This window comes from Pagrus major, chromosome 9 (assembly GCF_040436345.1).
Source record: "Pagrus major chromosome 9, Pma_NU_1.0".
Lineage (NCBI taxonomy): Eukaryota > Metazoa > Chordata > Actinopteri > Spariformes > Sparidae > Pagrus > Pagrus major.
The window spans coordinates 31,060,881-31,073,407 of NC_133223.1; the positions used below are offsets into that span (position 1 = coordinate 31,060,881).

Below are 12,527 nucleotides of genomic sequence, written 5' to 3' on the forward strand. Positions count from 1 at the left end.
CCAGGACATACCCTGTGCACGTTCCTGCTGAATTTTTATTGACAGTGGGGATGAAGACTTCAGTTCAGATGGAGATTATGACGGAGATTAGCTGCTCCACGACGCACTTCACAAGTCAACACCCTCTCTGACCTGTTTTCTGTACAGTTCAGTATCTGCAGCTGTGTATCTTCAGAGCAGCACCTGTCACAATGCCACAGATAGTTGAGAGCATCTCAGTTGACATAAAATCACATAGATGTCACAGAGAAAATGTCAGAATAGCATGTGTGAGGAAACACTTTGCCCCTCTTGACAGGTTAGCAGATGTGATACAGCATCACTGTATTTGGTGTCTGCTGTGTTGGCTTGTAATTGAGAAGCCTTCTTGCATGGTGCTGATGAACAGTGTGACCAAGACTTTGCATCTTAAAAACCAGCATGAGTTTAATGGCTCTTCTGTATTTTAGATTGAGGAGTTTAATGGATTTCTCTCATGGAAATTCGTTTAAACAGCTCTACGTAGTACATTTTCACAGCAGGGGATGCGAAGGTTTGCTCAACTCCTGCATATGAAAATGTACACTAGGAGGAAAATAACATCCTGACAGCTCAGTGTATCATCTGATGAAGAAACCACAACAGCAAATAATGTTCCCTGACGTGTAATGAGGGTCGCTCTCGTTAATGAGGCTAAACAACACAGAGAAAACACAAACAAAATGATGTTGAATCTAGACCGGAGGAAAAGTCTTCCCTGTGGAAAATTACTTTTCTCTTGTGAGTGATCCAGAATTTTAATATTGGCGACGCCGCAGGGACGAGGTGTAGGGCTGGAGCTGTGGAGTAGAACTGGAGGGGGGGAGGCTGGAGCTGGCACCGCTCCAGGATATTTATCTTTGAATCATCCTCCCAATTAAAAGACTTGGAGAGCAAATAGATCCATAAATACACAGACGGCTTTTCAGTAGCTCGGGGCTCTGTAAGCATGATAGATTTATTTATAACACTGCTCTGTCACTGCAAATGAAATAAGGCTGCATAATTGATGTCGGGGAAGATAAAGAGTTTGAGATGCGTCCAAAAATGGGCCTTGTCTTCAGAGGATTGTTCTGTTCTTTCATCAAGTTCAGCACAGTAAGAACAACTACGATTTCACATCCTTCAGGGTTTGTTCCAAGAACAGCAGGTTTTCCAGGTAATCCAGGTTGATGGGATTAGGTGGAAAACCAATTAAGTAAAACCAAGAACAAGATGAAGTTTTTTCCCCCTTTTATATCAAGTCAGTTTCGGATCTGAGCAGGTTCCAGGTTAGGAATAACATACATTTCTTTGTCTGTGAAAAAAAAAATATATATATATACTTGTTTAGCTTATATAGATTACATGCATCAAACATCAAATGGCATCAAACCAGAAGTGCAACAAAAAAAAAAACAACAACCTGTAAAGCACAGAGTAACACACTTATGTATAAAATAACAGATATGACTACACTAAGAAATACAAGTGATGTATAGTGGGACATTAAACAGAAAACAGCTGGAGCTATGACCTGAATGAGGCAGACATGAATAATTGATCTTCAGGTTACATTTTTTTATTTTTATAAAATTAACTTAATTCATCCTTATTACGCTGTTATCTTTTTAGGACATGTAATCTTATCTCTTGTTGTTAATGAGTACTAGAGCTGGTTACTGTTCAGGCTGTGCAGCCAGTGACACACAGGCGGTGAAACAGATCGATGATCCTGATCCGTGCGGTTTGATTGTTCGTCGATCTGTTGGTAATGCCTCGGGGCTCCGGTAGGGGGCAGACACAGAGAGGCTGATGTTTTCCTCCTTCCTTCTCCAGCTACTGTTCCCCCTGTTTAAGGTAATTTGTGAGCACATGTTAGGAATAGTTTTCACTTTGTTACCGCGGAGTTGCATGAAAGATATATACATTTATACTGGTATATTGTTAAAAGAGTGTATGGCTAATTTAGGCGATGTTAGCTAGCTAGCTAGTGCGCCGCCTGTTTACATTCTCATCCTGGTCAGTTAAGCTATCTGGCGTGTAGTGCAGGTAAGTGTATGTATGTGTGTAGTTAGTATTAAGTGGCATCTGTTGTTAAGGTTGCTGTTTTTCCAGCTGAATACCCCTCATCTCCCCTACGGTGGCCGCGAAAAACATGAAAGTCCCTTCCTACTGCCGGTTTTTGGTTTGTCCCTTCTGGGCTACAGTAGAAACATGGCGGCGCAACATGGCTGACTCAGAGAGGAGGACAGGCTCTGTCTTCAGCTATAAAGGCTCATTCTAAGTTAATGAAAACTCAATTATTGTTAGTTTCAGGGGATTTAACGCTAATGAATATACATGAATAATAATTATTTTATTCCATTCCTGCCATTAGATCTCCCTAAATCCTACACATTGGACATTTAGTAGACATTTACATAGTAAAGCAAATGTCAACAAAACACCACTGTCTAGTGTTAGCCTACAACATCAGAGGCTTCTTGAAGTTTCTATTGATTATTAGGGTGGAGTTGGATGATTTGGCAGCATTCAGAACTGTAAGATCTGGTTTGGGCTGACTTATTGGCATCACTGGCCATTGATGTGCTGTGTCAGACATGCTTCACAATCACTGGTTCATTCACAGTTCTGTGACCTGACATTGTGCATTTTTATTAATCTTGTAAATTATGTTAACTCATGCGACTCATTTTAATCTGCCCAATCTGCTTTCAGCTCTTACACGAGTGGCTTTTGTCTTGCTCAAGGACACCTCTATAACTATAGCTACTCTATAAATCACTACCCTTTTCTCGTGTGTTGATATTTCAGGTTATTAATTACATCGTTCATTATTATTGACATGATTTCTTTCTCTTGTTGTGTAGGACATTGGACCTATTGGACCTGATAGAAACTGGAAGGGCATTGCCATCTCCCTGCTGGTTATTCTGGTGGTGCTCTCGCTCATTGGACTGTCCATTGTTCTGCTGTCAAAAGGTGAGGCTCTCTGGAGATCTTAGCACACTTTGTGCAAAATGAAGAAATAGGAACATCAGAAGTTTTTTATCTTGTTATTCCTGTGTTCAGCCTCAGTCTTGTCTACATTACATCAGTATACTTCCACAGTTTGCACGTACGCTGCAAACTCTTCAGTTTGTTCTGTCTTAATTAGCTTTTGTATTAATTCAGAGCAGCACTGGATGCACACAGCAGGTAATCACAGACACTGTCTGGGGTGAATCAAGCCAGGCTTCAATTGTTTATGCAGAGAAAATATGATGATGAGGATATAAAAAGTGAGACAAGAAGTTTAAGACAACATCTGGAGGTGATTTACCGCTTAAATTGTCACTGAACTTCCAGTTTTCCAGTCATTTATGAAAAATGCTTTATCAAGATGCCGTAGTGCTACTTATTCTTCAGTTGTTTCTATTACCTTATTATTTAAGAGTTTCTACATTTAAGGTGTATTTTTATTCTGTGGGTTTTTATTTAGCCTGTGATTTTACTTAAACCTTTGTAGCTGTATTTACAGATTACTAGCAAATTCAGAAAAACTGCAAGTTAATGTTTTTTGTTTTGACAGGTGATTAATTGTTGACGGTATATTAAAAGTGTTTTTTTTTAATCTCCCTGTAGATGATAGCGGTAAACCCTTCGGTTCACAGCTGACAGTGGATGACCTCTTTCAAAAGGACTTTCAAATACATGACCCTGATGCAAAGTGGATCAATAGTAAGTATGTTAAAAAAAAAACAAATTAAGATAGCCTGAAATGTTGTGTGTCACATGAATTAAGTATCCATTGACATGCTTATGTTGCACGTTTCTTCAAAATCTCACATACAATCAGTTACAACATTTTCAGGTTTATTATTTTCCCCAATATTTGCACATGGCAACAGTTGTATGTTACTGAATTTTAATTGGCCGCTTTGTTTCCACCGCTCTTTTTTCTTTCCTACTTAAGGCACAAGACAAATACAGTATATATTCTGCTTATCAGACCAGCGTTTCTGTTACAGTCGACCATACTGTATGTAAAGCTCGAGATTACCTTAATGTTGTGGTAAAGAAACAGTTGTGAAGCCGAGGAACCCCAGTGATACCATGAGTATTTTATTTCACTGCTGCTTTAGATTTAATAAATAAGTAGGACAAGATGAACGCAAGAGGCTACAAGCTGACATACAGATTAGCAAAACATTTTGAGCTCTGCGTTCGTCCTCAGGCAGCAGTGACAAGGAATGAACGAAGATATTAGAGACAAGAAAAAAGTCCACAAAACAAACAACATAATGTTCACTGTCTGCAATATAGGATTTATTTTTAGGCCTCATTGTGACATTTTTCCCTGCACCCGGAACAATTACTTTCATTTGTGCGGCATCATCCTTTCTAAGGTCTGCTTGGATATTCAACTTTACATTCAGTCTGGCAGAATGAAGGATTGATGTGAAATCATCATGTGAAAGTAACAAGCATGACAGCATTTCCCCAGTGTGTGACTACAAAATTCAAGGAGACAGGGCTGGGCAGGCAAAAATAAAAAAATAAGGCTTTATCTACTCACCCCAATGCTGATGGAAAGACGGCTAAAGTTTCGTAATCCACAAAACATTTCTGGGGCTTCACAGCAAAATAGCGTTGCAGCATTCTCTTAAACAACTCAAGTATGTGGAACCATTGTTTTCCCCTTAAGTCCCCAGCTGTTTTGTGGACTATGAAACTTCTCCCAACTATCCATCAACATGGGAGTTTATATGACTACATTTTCATGTTTGGGTGAATTGTTCCTTTAACTCGGCTGCCCCAATTTAAGCTGTAAAGGTCAATGTTTCTTTAGCCTTTGATAGTGAAAGTCAATTTGTAACTGCCTAGTCAACTGTGTCAAACATAAGACAGCACGTTACAGGACGAAACAGACTTTGGTCTGAATTTTCTAGTATATTATTTGATGGTCTTTTTTTCTTCCTCCACAACAAAAACAAACAAACAAAAAAATCACATGAGATTCTGTGTGTAATAATGTCAGGATCTGAAACTGATATGAAATTCATGATCAGATGTGATTAACTCTGTGTCATTAATATTACAGATATTACATTTTAATGTAGAAAAACATCAAAGTGTACTGTTGGTGTGTTTAACTTATAAAACAATGATTTTTTTGTGTGTATAACACAATGCTACATGTTAAAACTATGAGTGCAAAGAGCCATACCATCAGTGTGTTGCCATGTTGAGTCACAGAGTCATGATTGGAAATGAAACCCTTCAGGGATGTTAGGAGAGATGTTTGTGTCACCATCTGTTATCTTTGTGTCTTTTAAGAAGACTCTTTCCCTGCAGACACCATGAATAACACATCAATTACCACTTTTTGTGATGGAATAGTCCCCTTCTTTTAAAGCTCTCTGGTGAATGGTTGAAGTCCAGCTGTTTGTATTATTGCTGCCAAGCTGTCCGACCCTTCCCTCTTCTCACAGGACTGCTGTGGTTGGCTCCTGTCACGCTCAGTTTTCCACTTCTGAAAGAGCGACCTTGTAAATCTGCCTTCCCTCAAATGCTGCCTGTCTCACAAAGACCTCGAAATAATCTTACCAAAAAACTTGTGGCTTTGTCAAAAAATTCATCTCCTTTGTTAGATGAATGGTTCAGTGCAATCCATTCAATTTGCTTCTGGTAAATTAATTACTGTTTGATAAGAGAGCAGACAATGAGCTTATCAACAATGGCAAGTGTCTTTTTGGTTTATTAAGCAGGTGGAGCATCAGTGTGGGATTTGTTTAAAACTTTATTTATTTTTTTGCGACCAGCTAAACAGGCAGTAAACATACGAACACCTGCTATATTATAGCTGTATTATGGCTGACATGCTAGCGAGCAGACACCGAGCAACAATAGAGCTCATTTGGGGCCGTGTTTGTGTCCACCTGATCAGGGCTCTAGACTAACTTTTTCCCAGGTAGCACTGGTGCTACCTAGCTTTTCATTTGGTAGCACAAAAATAAATTAGGTAGCACACCTTATTTTTCTTTGTTGTGTGACATTAATAAAACGTATCATGCCGGTGATAGTTTTTATTTCTATACCATAGTTTTGCCTTGATATGACGTAAGGATTGACAATGACCCAAGCTTGACATTTGTAAAATGTTTTAATCACAACTGATTAAACATGAGGCGTGTATTTGAATCCAGGGTATTTGAGACAGGCGATTAATAGGCTACTTCCTCGCAAAAAAACTTGTCCAGCAATACTATTGAAATAGGTCTACATTCTACAACGTAGTTTTATTTATTTATGTTATTTTATTAAAGTATGGCTTTGCATTGTTAAAACATCATGCGAAAACACACGCAAGGGAATTTCGTCTTTACACACCATACGCAGATACCCGGTAGTTGCCCGAATTAAGGGTTCAGCTTCGGGACAAAAAAAAAATATTTCTTTCTATTTGAAGCAAAAGTCATGAACAAAAACGTGTTGAAAATGCGCTGAAATTACAAAGTAAACGAAACAATTGTAAGATAATCCACAAGACAAATCACAAGTTTTAAATCAGTCATCACTTTGGACTGATTGACTGACTTACCGGTAGAAGAGGAATCGGCGCATTGTCTACCTTTGGGGTTGGCGGAGTTGTTCAGAAGTGACACCGAGGAAGAAGATTTCGTTGGCTTTAGTGATTATGAGTGACACTGATTGTTTGGTTGTAGCATGTTATATATGCTATATTTAGTCGAATGACTCTACCGTAATATGTTACGTTAACATAGCCTACCAGGCACGTTCTCAGTTCGTTGTTTATGCGTCATATAACGCAGGCTACACTTATTCAGCCTGTTGTTCTCTATTCTATTTTTATTTTAAATTGCCTTTCGTGACATGCGCATGCTGTTATTACTATTCTGTGGAAGCGCATCGTTCGTTTTTCCCGGCAGAAATGTACGTTGTTTAAAGCCCCCAACAGTGCGCTGATGGTCATGAAAATAGAGCCCGAAATGTCTATCCTTGGTGTTGGATATTATCAAATAAATTTCCCCAAAAAATTTGATGCGACTTATACTCCAGTGCGACTTAGCCTATACATGTTTTTTTTTTCGTTCTTTATTATGCATTTTTGGCTGGTGCAAATACGGTAGCCTATATATTATATTTATTATCAACCACACGTCCGCACGGTCACGGCTGAGGAGGGTAGTGAAAGGGGGGTCCTCTCCAAGTCGCACCGGTGCGACCTGTTTGAAAATTAACTCGCACATTTTGAAATTAGGTCGCATGTGCGACCTATTAGGTCGCACTCTAGAGCCCTGCACCTGATGAATATTCACTCTCCTTTAGATCTGTTCTCGGACTCATCACCCAAGGTATATATTTGGCTATTTAGCAGCTAAATGCTCCACTGTATTTACCAGCTATGTGTTGACTGCTGTTTGGTGCTCAGCAAGGAGTCTACTGTATGTTTACCTGAGTCTTTTTGCTGCTAAAAGCGACATGGTCTGACTGGATTCAGGGTTGGTGAGAGCAGGATTTCCAGCCAGAAAAACAGTGAGCTATAAAAAGCTAAAATACGCTCCATAGAGTAGAGTCTTTTTAGTAGAGTAGAGGATTTTCCCTATGGGGGAGCTTTTAAATTACACATACTCATTGTCTCCATAGTAAATATAAAATAATGAATAATGCATCTTTAAGACCAGAAGACTTTATGTACTAGCCCAAATTGCATACACCCGAGTGAACTCAGCAGAGTTGCAAGATCAACCAGACTAAAGTTTCATATTTCCTTGTTTTTTGTTCAGTGCTTCTTTATGCTCATGCACAAAGCTTCTCTGATCGCACCAACCCACATTTCAGTGACAGAGAAGTTGAGCATTCAGTGTGGCTGTGACAAATAACAGGCAGAATACAAGGCTGCTCCTTTCCCCTAAACAACTATTAACAATATAAAGCACCATATGGAAACAAATTCAATTTCCTAAGTCAAAATCTGATAAACTGAAGTGTTTCAAATTGATCACTTGCTACAAAAAATATTCTCCACTGGCTGATTTTTTACTTGTTATGCAAGGGACTATACTGTAGATTTACAACAGCAACATAATGGATTTTTTTTCTTTTGACAAAATGTTGATTTATTAGTGTAGCTTAAATTAAATGAGACCATCAGAGCAGCAGAGACTTGGAAAGGCTCTTAAAGTCCAATTAAACACCTGCTTCATCACCACAGACACTCTTCTCCACGGACTTCGGTCCAGTTTATGTTTAAATGCCAGCCCCAGACTTTTTAGTGTGGAGCAGCTGTTACGGATTTGTTGGGGTCACTTCAGTGTGCATAATGATGGTATATAGGAAGGAGACAAAAGAAAACATTTGCAGAAAAGATGAAACTGGAATGACCAAAAAACGCAGGTGTAAAGCTCTTTTTTTCAGTCTTCTGTTAATTATCACTTTTAAATACTTTGCCAGTTCCAGTCTTGTATGGCACAATTCAAACAGGATAAAAAGAAATCATTTTTCTCTCGTCATACACTTTCATACATACTCTTCTCAAATAAGGTCCCATCAAGGGCGTCACTCTGTGTTGAAAAGTGGTGGGGACATAAGGGCTCAGATGAAAAAAATATTTTTTAAATAGTCTTCAAGATATGTGAATTCAGGCAATGTGATTGTGGGCATCAGGTGCATCAAAAGGGCAGGCTAATACAGAGCCGACAATAATAAATAAAATACAGCAGCCTAATTTACAACGCAAACCGTTCTCACCAATTCTCGACTGCAGGTGCTGATGGAGACCAAACAGTTCTCGTTTGTTAGTTAATAAGGTCACAGGGACAAAGTCACCCCTTTCAGAAAGTGGTTGGGACATGTCCCCAGCGTCCTCACTGTAAATCACACCTATGGGTCCCATGGTGGTCCACTATAAGTTTTGTTCCCTGCCCAGTAAATGTTTGTGTCTTTCAAGCTCCATGGCCCCAGTTAAACACAAGCTTTCCCTTTGTTGCCGCCAGCCTCAAACTGAGATAACACTAACGACATCATCAGGGATTACCCTCCTGAGCCACAAAAGACAATCCACATTATACTGTTTTCACAGGCTGGGTAGTGATCCCTGTGACCATAAGCTGATCTTCATGTTTCAAATGTTCACTTTGCATCCAGAATCAAGGGTGTCACATCACCAGTGGTGCTTTTACTGATACTACATTGTGAAACTTTGCTTTTTTTGTTAAGGTCAAAGACTAGAGTAGTGTAATCTATCAATTGGGTTACAGTGTCATCAGCGGCATAACAGGGGATTTCCTTTAATTCTTGGCCTTATGAAAACGGTGTCAAGTCACTGGATAGCTGGGACACTTTTAATCATAGCTGAGATTGGATGTCATCTTTATCCTCCGAGCTTTTATTGATGGTACTGTTGTCAACTCAGGACGAGAGTGGCCCCCGATTTCAATTACTTTTGCTGTAAAAGGTTTAAAGAAACCATTGATTTGATACATGCACGGCATATAAAATATGCAAAGAGGACCGTGTTTTTTTTAAAACCGTGGCTAAGAGTTTCTTAATGACAAGAGGCCTTTTGAGGATTTTCCTGCCTGTTGAGCACAAGCAATCATCTGTCTTTCATATTTATTTTCCCGTCATTATGCTCAAAAGTGTTTTTGAGTGTTTGCAAGTCTATAGCCCTCTTGCCGGAGATTGATGCCTCAGAGCTTATTCATTGACATTTACATGAGATGGGGACCTTGAAATGATTTAGAACTGTCAAATGCATTAATAGAAGTCAGTCCTCCCTGGGCTGCTGTGTTGGTTTGGGATTAGAGTTATTGGAGTTATTGCAGGCACTCCTGTCATTGTTTCCACAGTTTAATGTTGAAGTGTTATCTCATTTAGCGGAGTTGTCTTAGACAGATCCTCCTAAATGAGTTTATGTTGTTGTTGTTTTCTTCTCTCTTGTCAAAGACTCTTCTCAGGGGCACTTGCATCGATCCATTAGGTATTCATTTTCTTGCTTGTTGTATACTGAATTGTTTTGGACCTGTTTAACTGCTCCCAAGTTTGTTTGTTTTTTGGATGAAGTTATGTATGTAATGTCCTTATTTTAACCCAAGCCACTGTGTTTTCCTGAACCTAACAAAGTCATTTTCTCTTGCCTAAACCTTGCCTTTGCTGAGTTGTTGATCTTTACACTACCTGTCCTAACTTCCTCCTTTGGTGCAGTAATAATTACTATATCCATAGAGGTCGCTGCCTAACATGCAACATAAGTCGTTTTAAGCTGTTTTCATAGTCCTATACGGCCGTCTTTCTAATGAGAAAGAGCTGCATGTGCCCTGTGGTGTATAGCTTAAATTTAACGCCGCTGACAGGCCCTCTCCTGTAAAAAAATCCCTTTTCTGCAACAAACCGAGTTTTTTTTTTTTCGTTTAGAAAAGGAAGAACGGGTTGATTTGTTAATGGTAAACAGACAATCCCATTTATGAACTCCAACATCCAAAAACACGACCTTTACTCATTTATCCAGGAATTTGAGATCAGGTCTCTAAAGCTTTCAACAGCTTTCATATTTCACAGTGTTTTAACACATTTTATTGCTTCAGGGTTTAAAGGGGTCTTTAGAAACACATTTGATTTGAATTATAATCACATGCAGTGCTAATGCCTGTTTCTGTCTTAGATGAAGAAATAATCTATCAGAGCTGGGACGGAGACATTTTGAAACTCAACACAACCAGCAACGAGACAGATCTTCTGCTGAAAAACACAACTTTTGTAAGTGCTCGCTACTGTCTTTGTATTCCTTCCAATTTATTTAAATGATTTTACTAATTTCCATCGAAGTTCAGAGAGATGTTTAGAATAAAAAATGAAACTGCCGGTAGAAACAAAATGACACAAGGTTCAAAGGAAAGAATATTGCATGAAAAATGTGCTTTTTTTATGCAAAACACATTTTTATCACTATAATTCTTTGGTAGATAAGAGATGCTAAGATCTGCTTTTTCTTTTCTGAACATCATGCCTCGTTGTTACTATGTTGACCCACTCTGCCTGCAGCAGGAATCTGTTCCTACTAAGGTCAAAGTTGCACTGTAACTTTTTACACTGATCTCAGTTTGTAAGGATACTTTTGGGCTTTTCATTTAGGAAATTCAGGAAAAATTGTTTTCAAGTGTATCTCATTAGATAACAAGAATACAATTTTGGTTTGCTGTGGTTAAAAAAATTAAAAACAATTTCTCTTTTATCCTACAGGCAACTTTTAAGGCCTCAAAGTTTGCAGTTTCTCCAGATCTTAACTTCGTTCTCCTGGGATATGATGTCAAGCAGGTGAGAACCTCTTAATATTCAGGTTGCATATTTTCTGACCCTGGTGTTTGGCTCGGGGCTGCTGATACTGAAGGTTTACAGTTCATGAACTGAACGTGAAAAGCATGGAGATATCTGGCTGTTCAGAGTCAGTGGGTTAAAGCCAACATCGATCCGACATGAGTGTACAAGTCTTAGAAAAACGAGAGGAAATGTTTAATTTGCGAGAATAAAACAGGAGTTGTTCACAATCACGTACTTCAACAACCCTGTGGGCATGACATTTCACACATCACTATAAAACAAGTTAAAATACCACTGTTGTTTCATGGATATAATAAGTTTCCATCACCGTGTTGGAGTCGCTCACATATCTGTTTGTGCAATTCTTTGTTATCACTCACTGCACTTATTTTTAGAAGTTCTTTCATGGGCCAGAGGTTAGCCTAGGAGCTAACGTAAACACAAAGTGTTTTTGACATCTGTCACTCAGTCGTCTCAGAGAACAGATACACTTCAATTTTTGCAAATGAAAAAAAAATCGACAACAACTCTGAGACACGCTCGTGTCACTTTGCGACCCCCAGCACTTTTATCCGAGTTGAGTAGTGATTGATCAAGCAGCCTAGTCTCACAAAATCACGTGTGACTAATACTCCATGTCTTGAGTCGTTTTGTGTGTTATCACAACATATTTTTGATAAATGTTATAGAGGTTAGGAGTATAAAGTGCGAGAAAGTGTGTTAGGAAGAGTTGGGTGTTGATGGATGGGTAGAGTATAAGTATAAACAAAAGTCAACATAAACTAGTTTTAACTTGCGTCACAAACATTACTTAATTAACATAAGTAATGCTGTTAAATGATGAGCTAAAGGCCCAAACTGTATTGGATCAAGACAGCCACTTTCTCCATGAACTTTCTGGTTTCACTATAGCCATTTTTCCTCTGGCCAGAGAAATCAAATCAACCAATGATTAGATAAAAATAGATACAATTTTCTTCCTGTGTACTCTCTGTGGAGCCTAGTTAAAAAACTGTTTTTGTAGGCAGTTTGGCGGCCACTTATCTATCAGCTCCTCAAGAACTGTACTGCTGACAGGACAGCTGGTCTCTAGGCAGTGACAGCTGAACAGAAGTCAGAGTCGATGTGGATTCAAAAAGAAGTCAATACATTTTCCCTTTCTAAAAAAAAAAGGCTAAATAATTGCCTGATTAGTTCTACTGTCA

The 12,527-nt window shown here is 38.8% G+C and overlaps 1 protein-coding gene across 1 annotated transcript in view; it reads left to right on the forward strand.

Moving 5' to 3' along the window:
- Positions 1–1,768: 1,768 nt before the first annotated feature.
- The window catches only part of LOC141001868 (inactive dipeptidyl peptidase 10-like), a 47,169-nt gene continuing 36,410 nt past the window's right edge, over positions 1,769–12,527 (forward strand). The window contains exons 1-5 of the mRNA XM_073473010.1: positions 1,769–1,857; positions 2,871–2,982; positions 3,625–3,720; positions 10,667–10,761; positions 11,245–11,319. Of these exons, the coding sequence (XP_073329111.1) occupies positions 1,813–1,857; positions 2,871–2,982; positions 3,625–3,720; positions 10,667–10,761; positions 11,245–11,319 (423 nt within the window). The 5' untranslated portion in view covers positions 1,769–1,812. The remainder of the gene's footprint in view (positions 1,858–2,870; positions 2,983–3,624; positions 3,721–10,666; positions 10,762–11,244; positions 11,320–12,527) is intronic.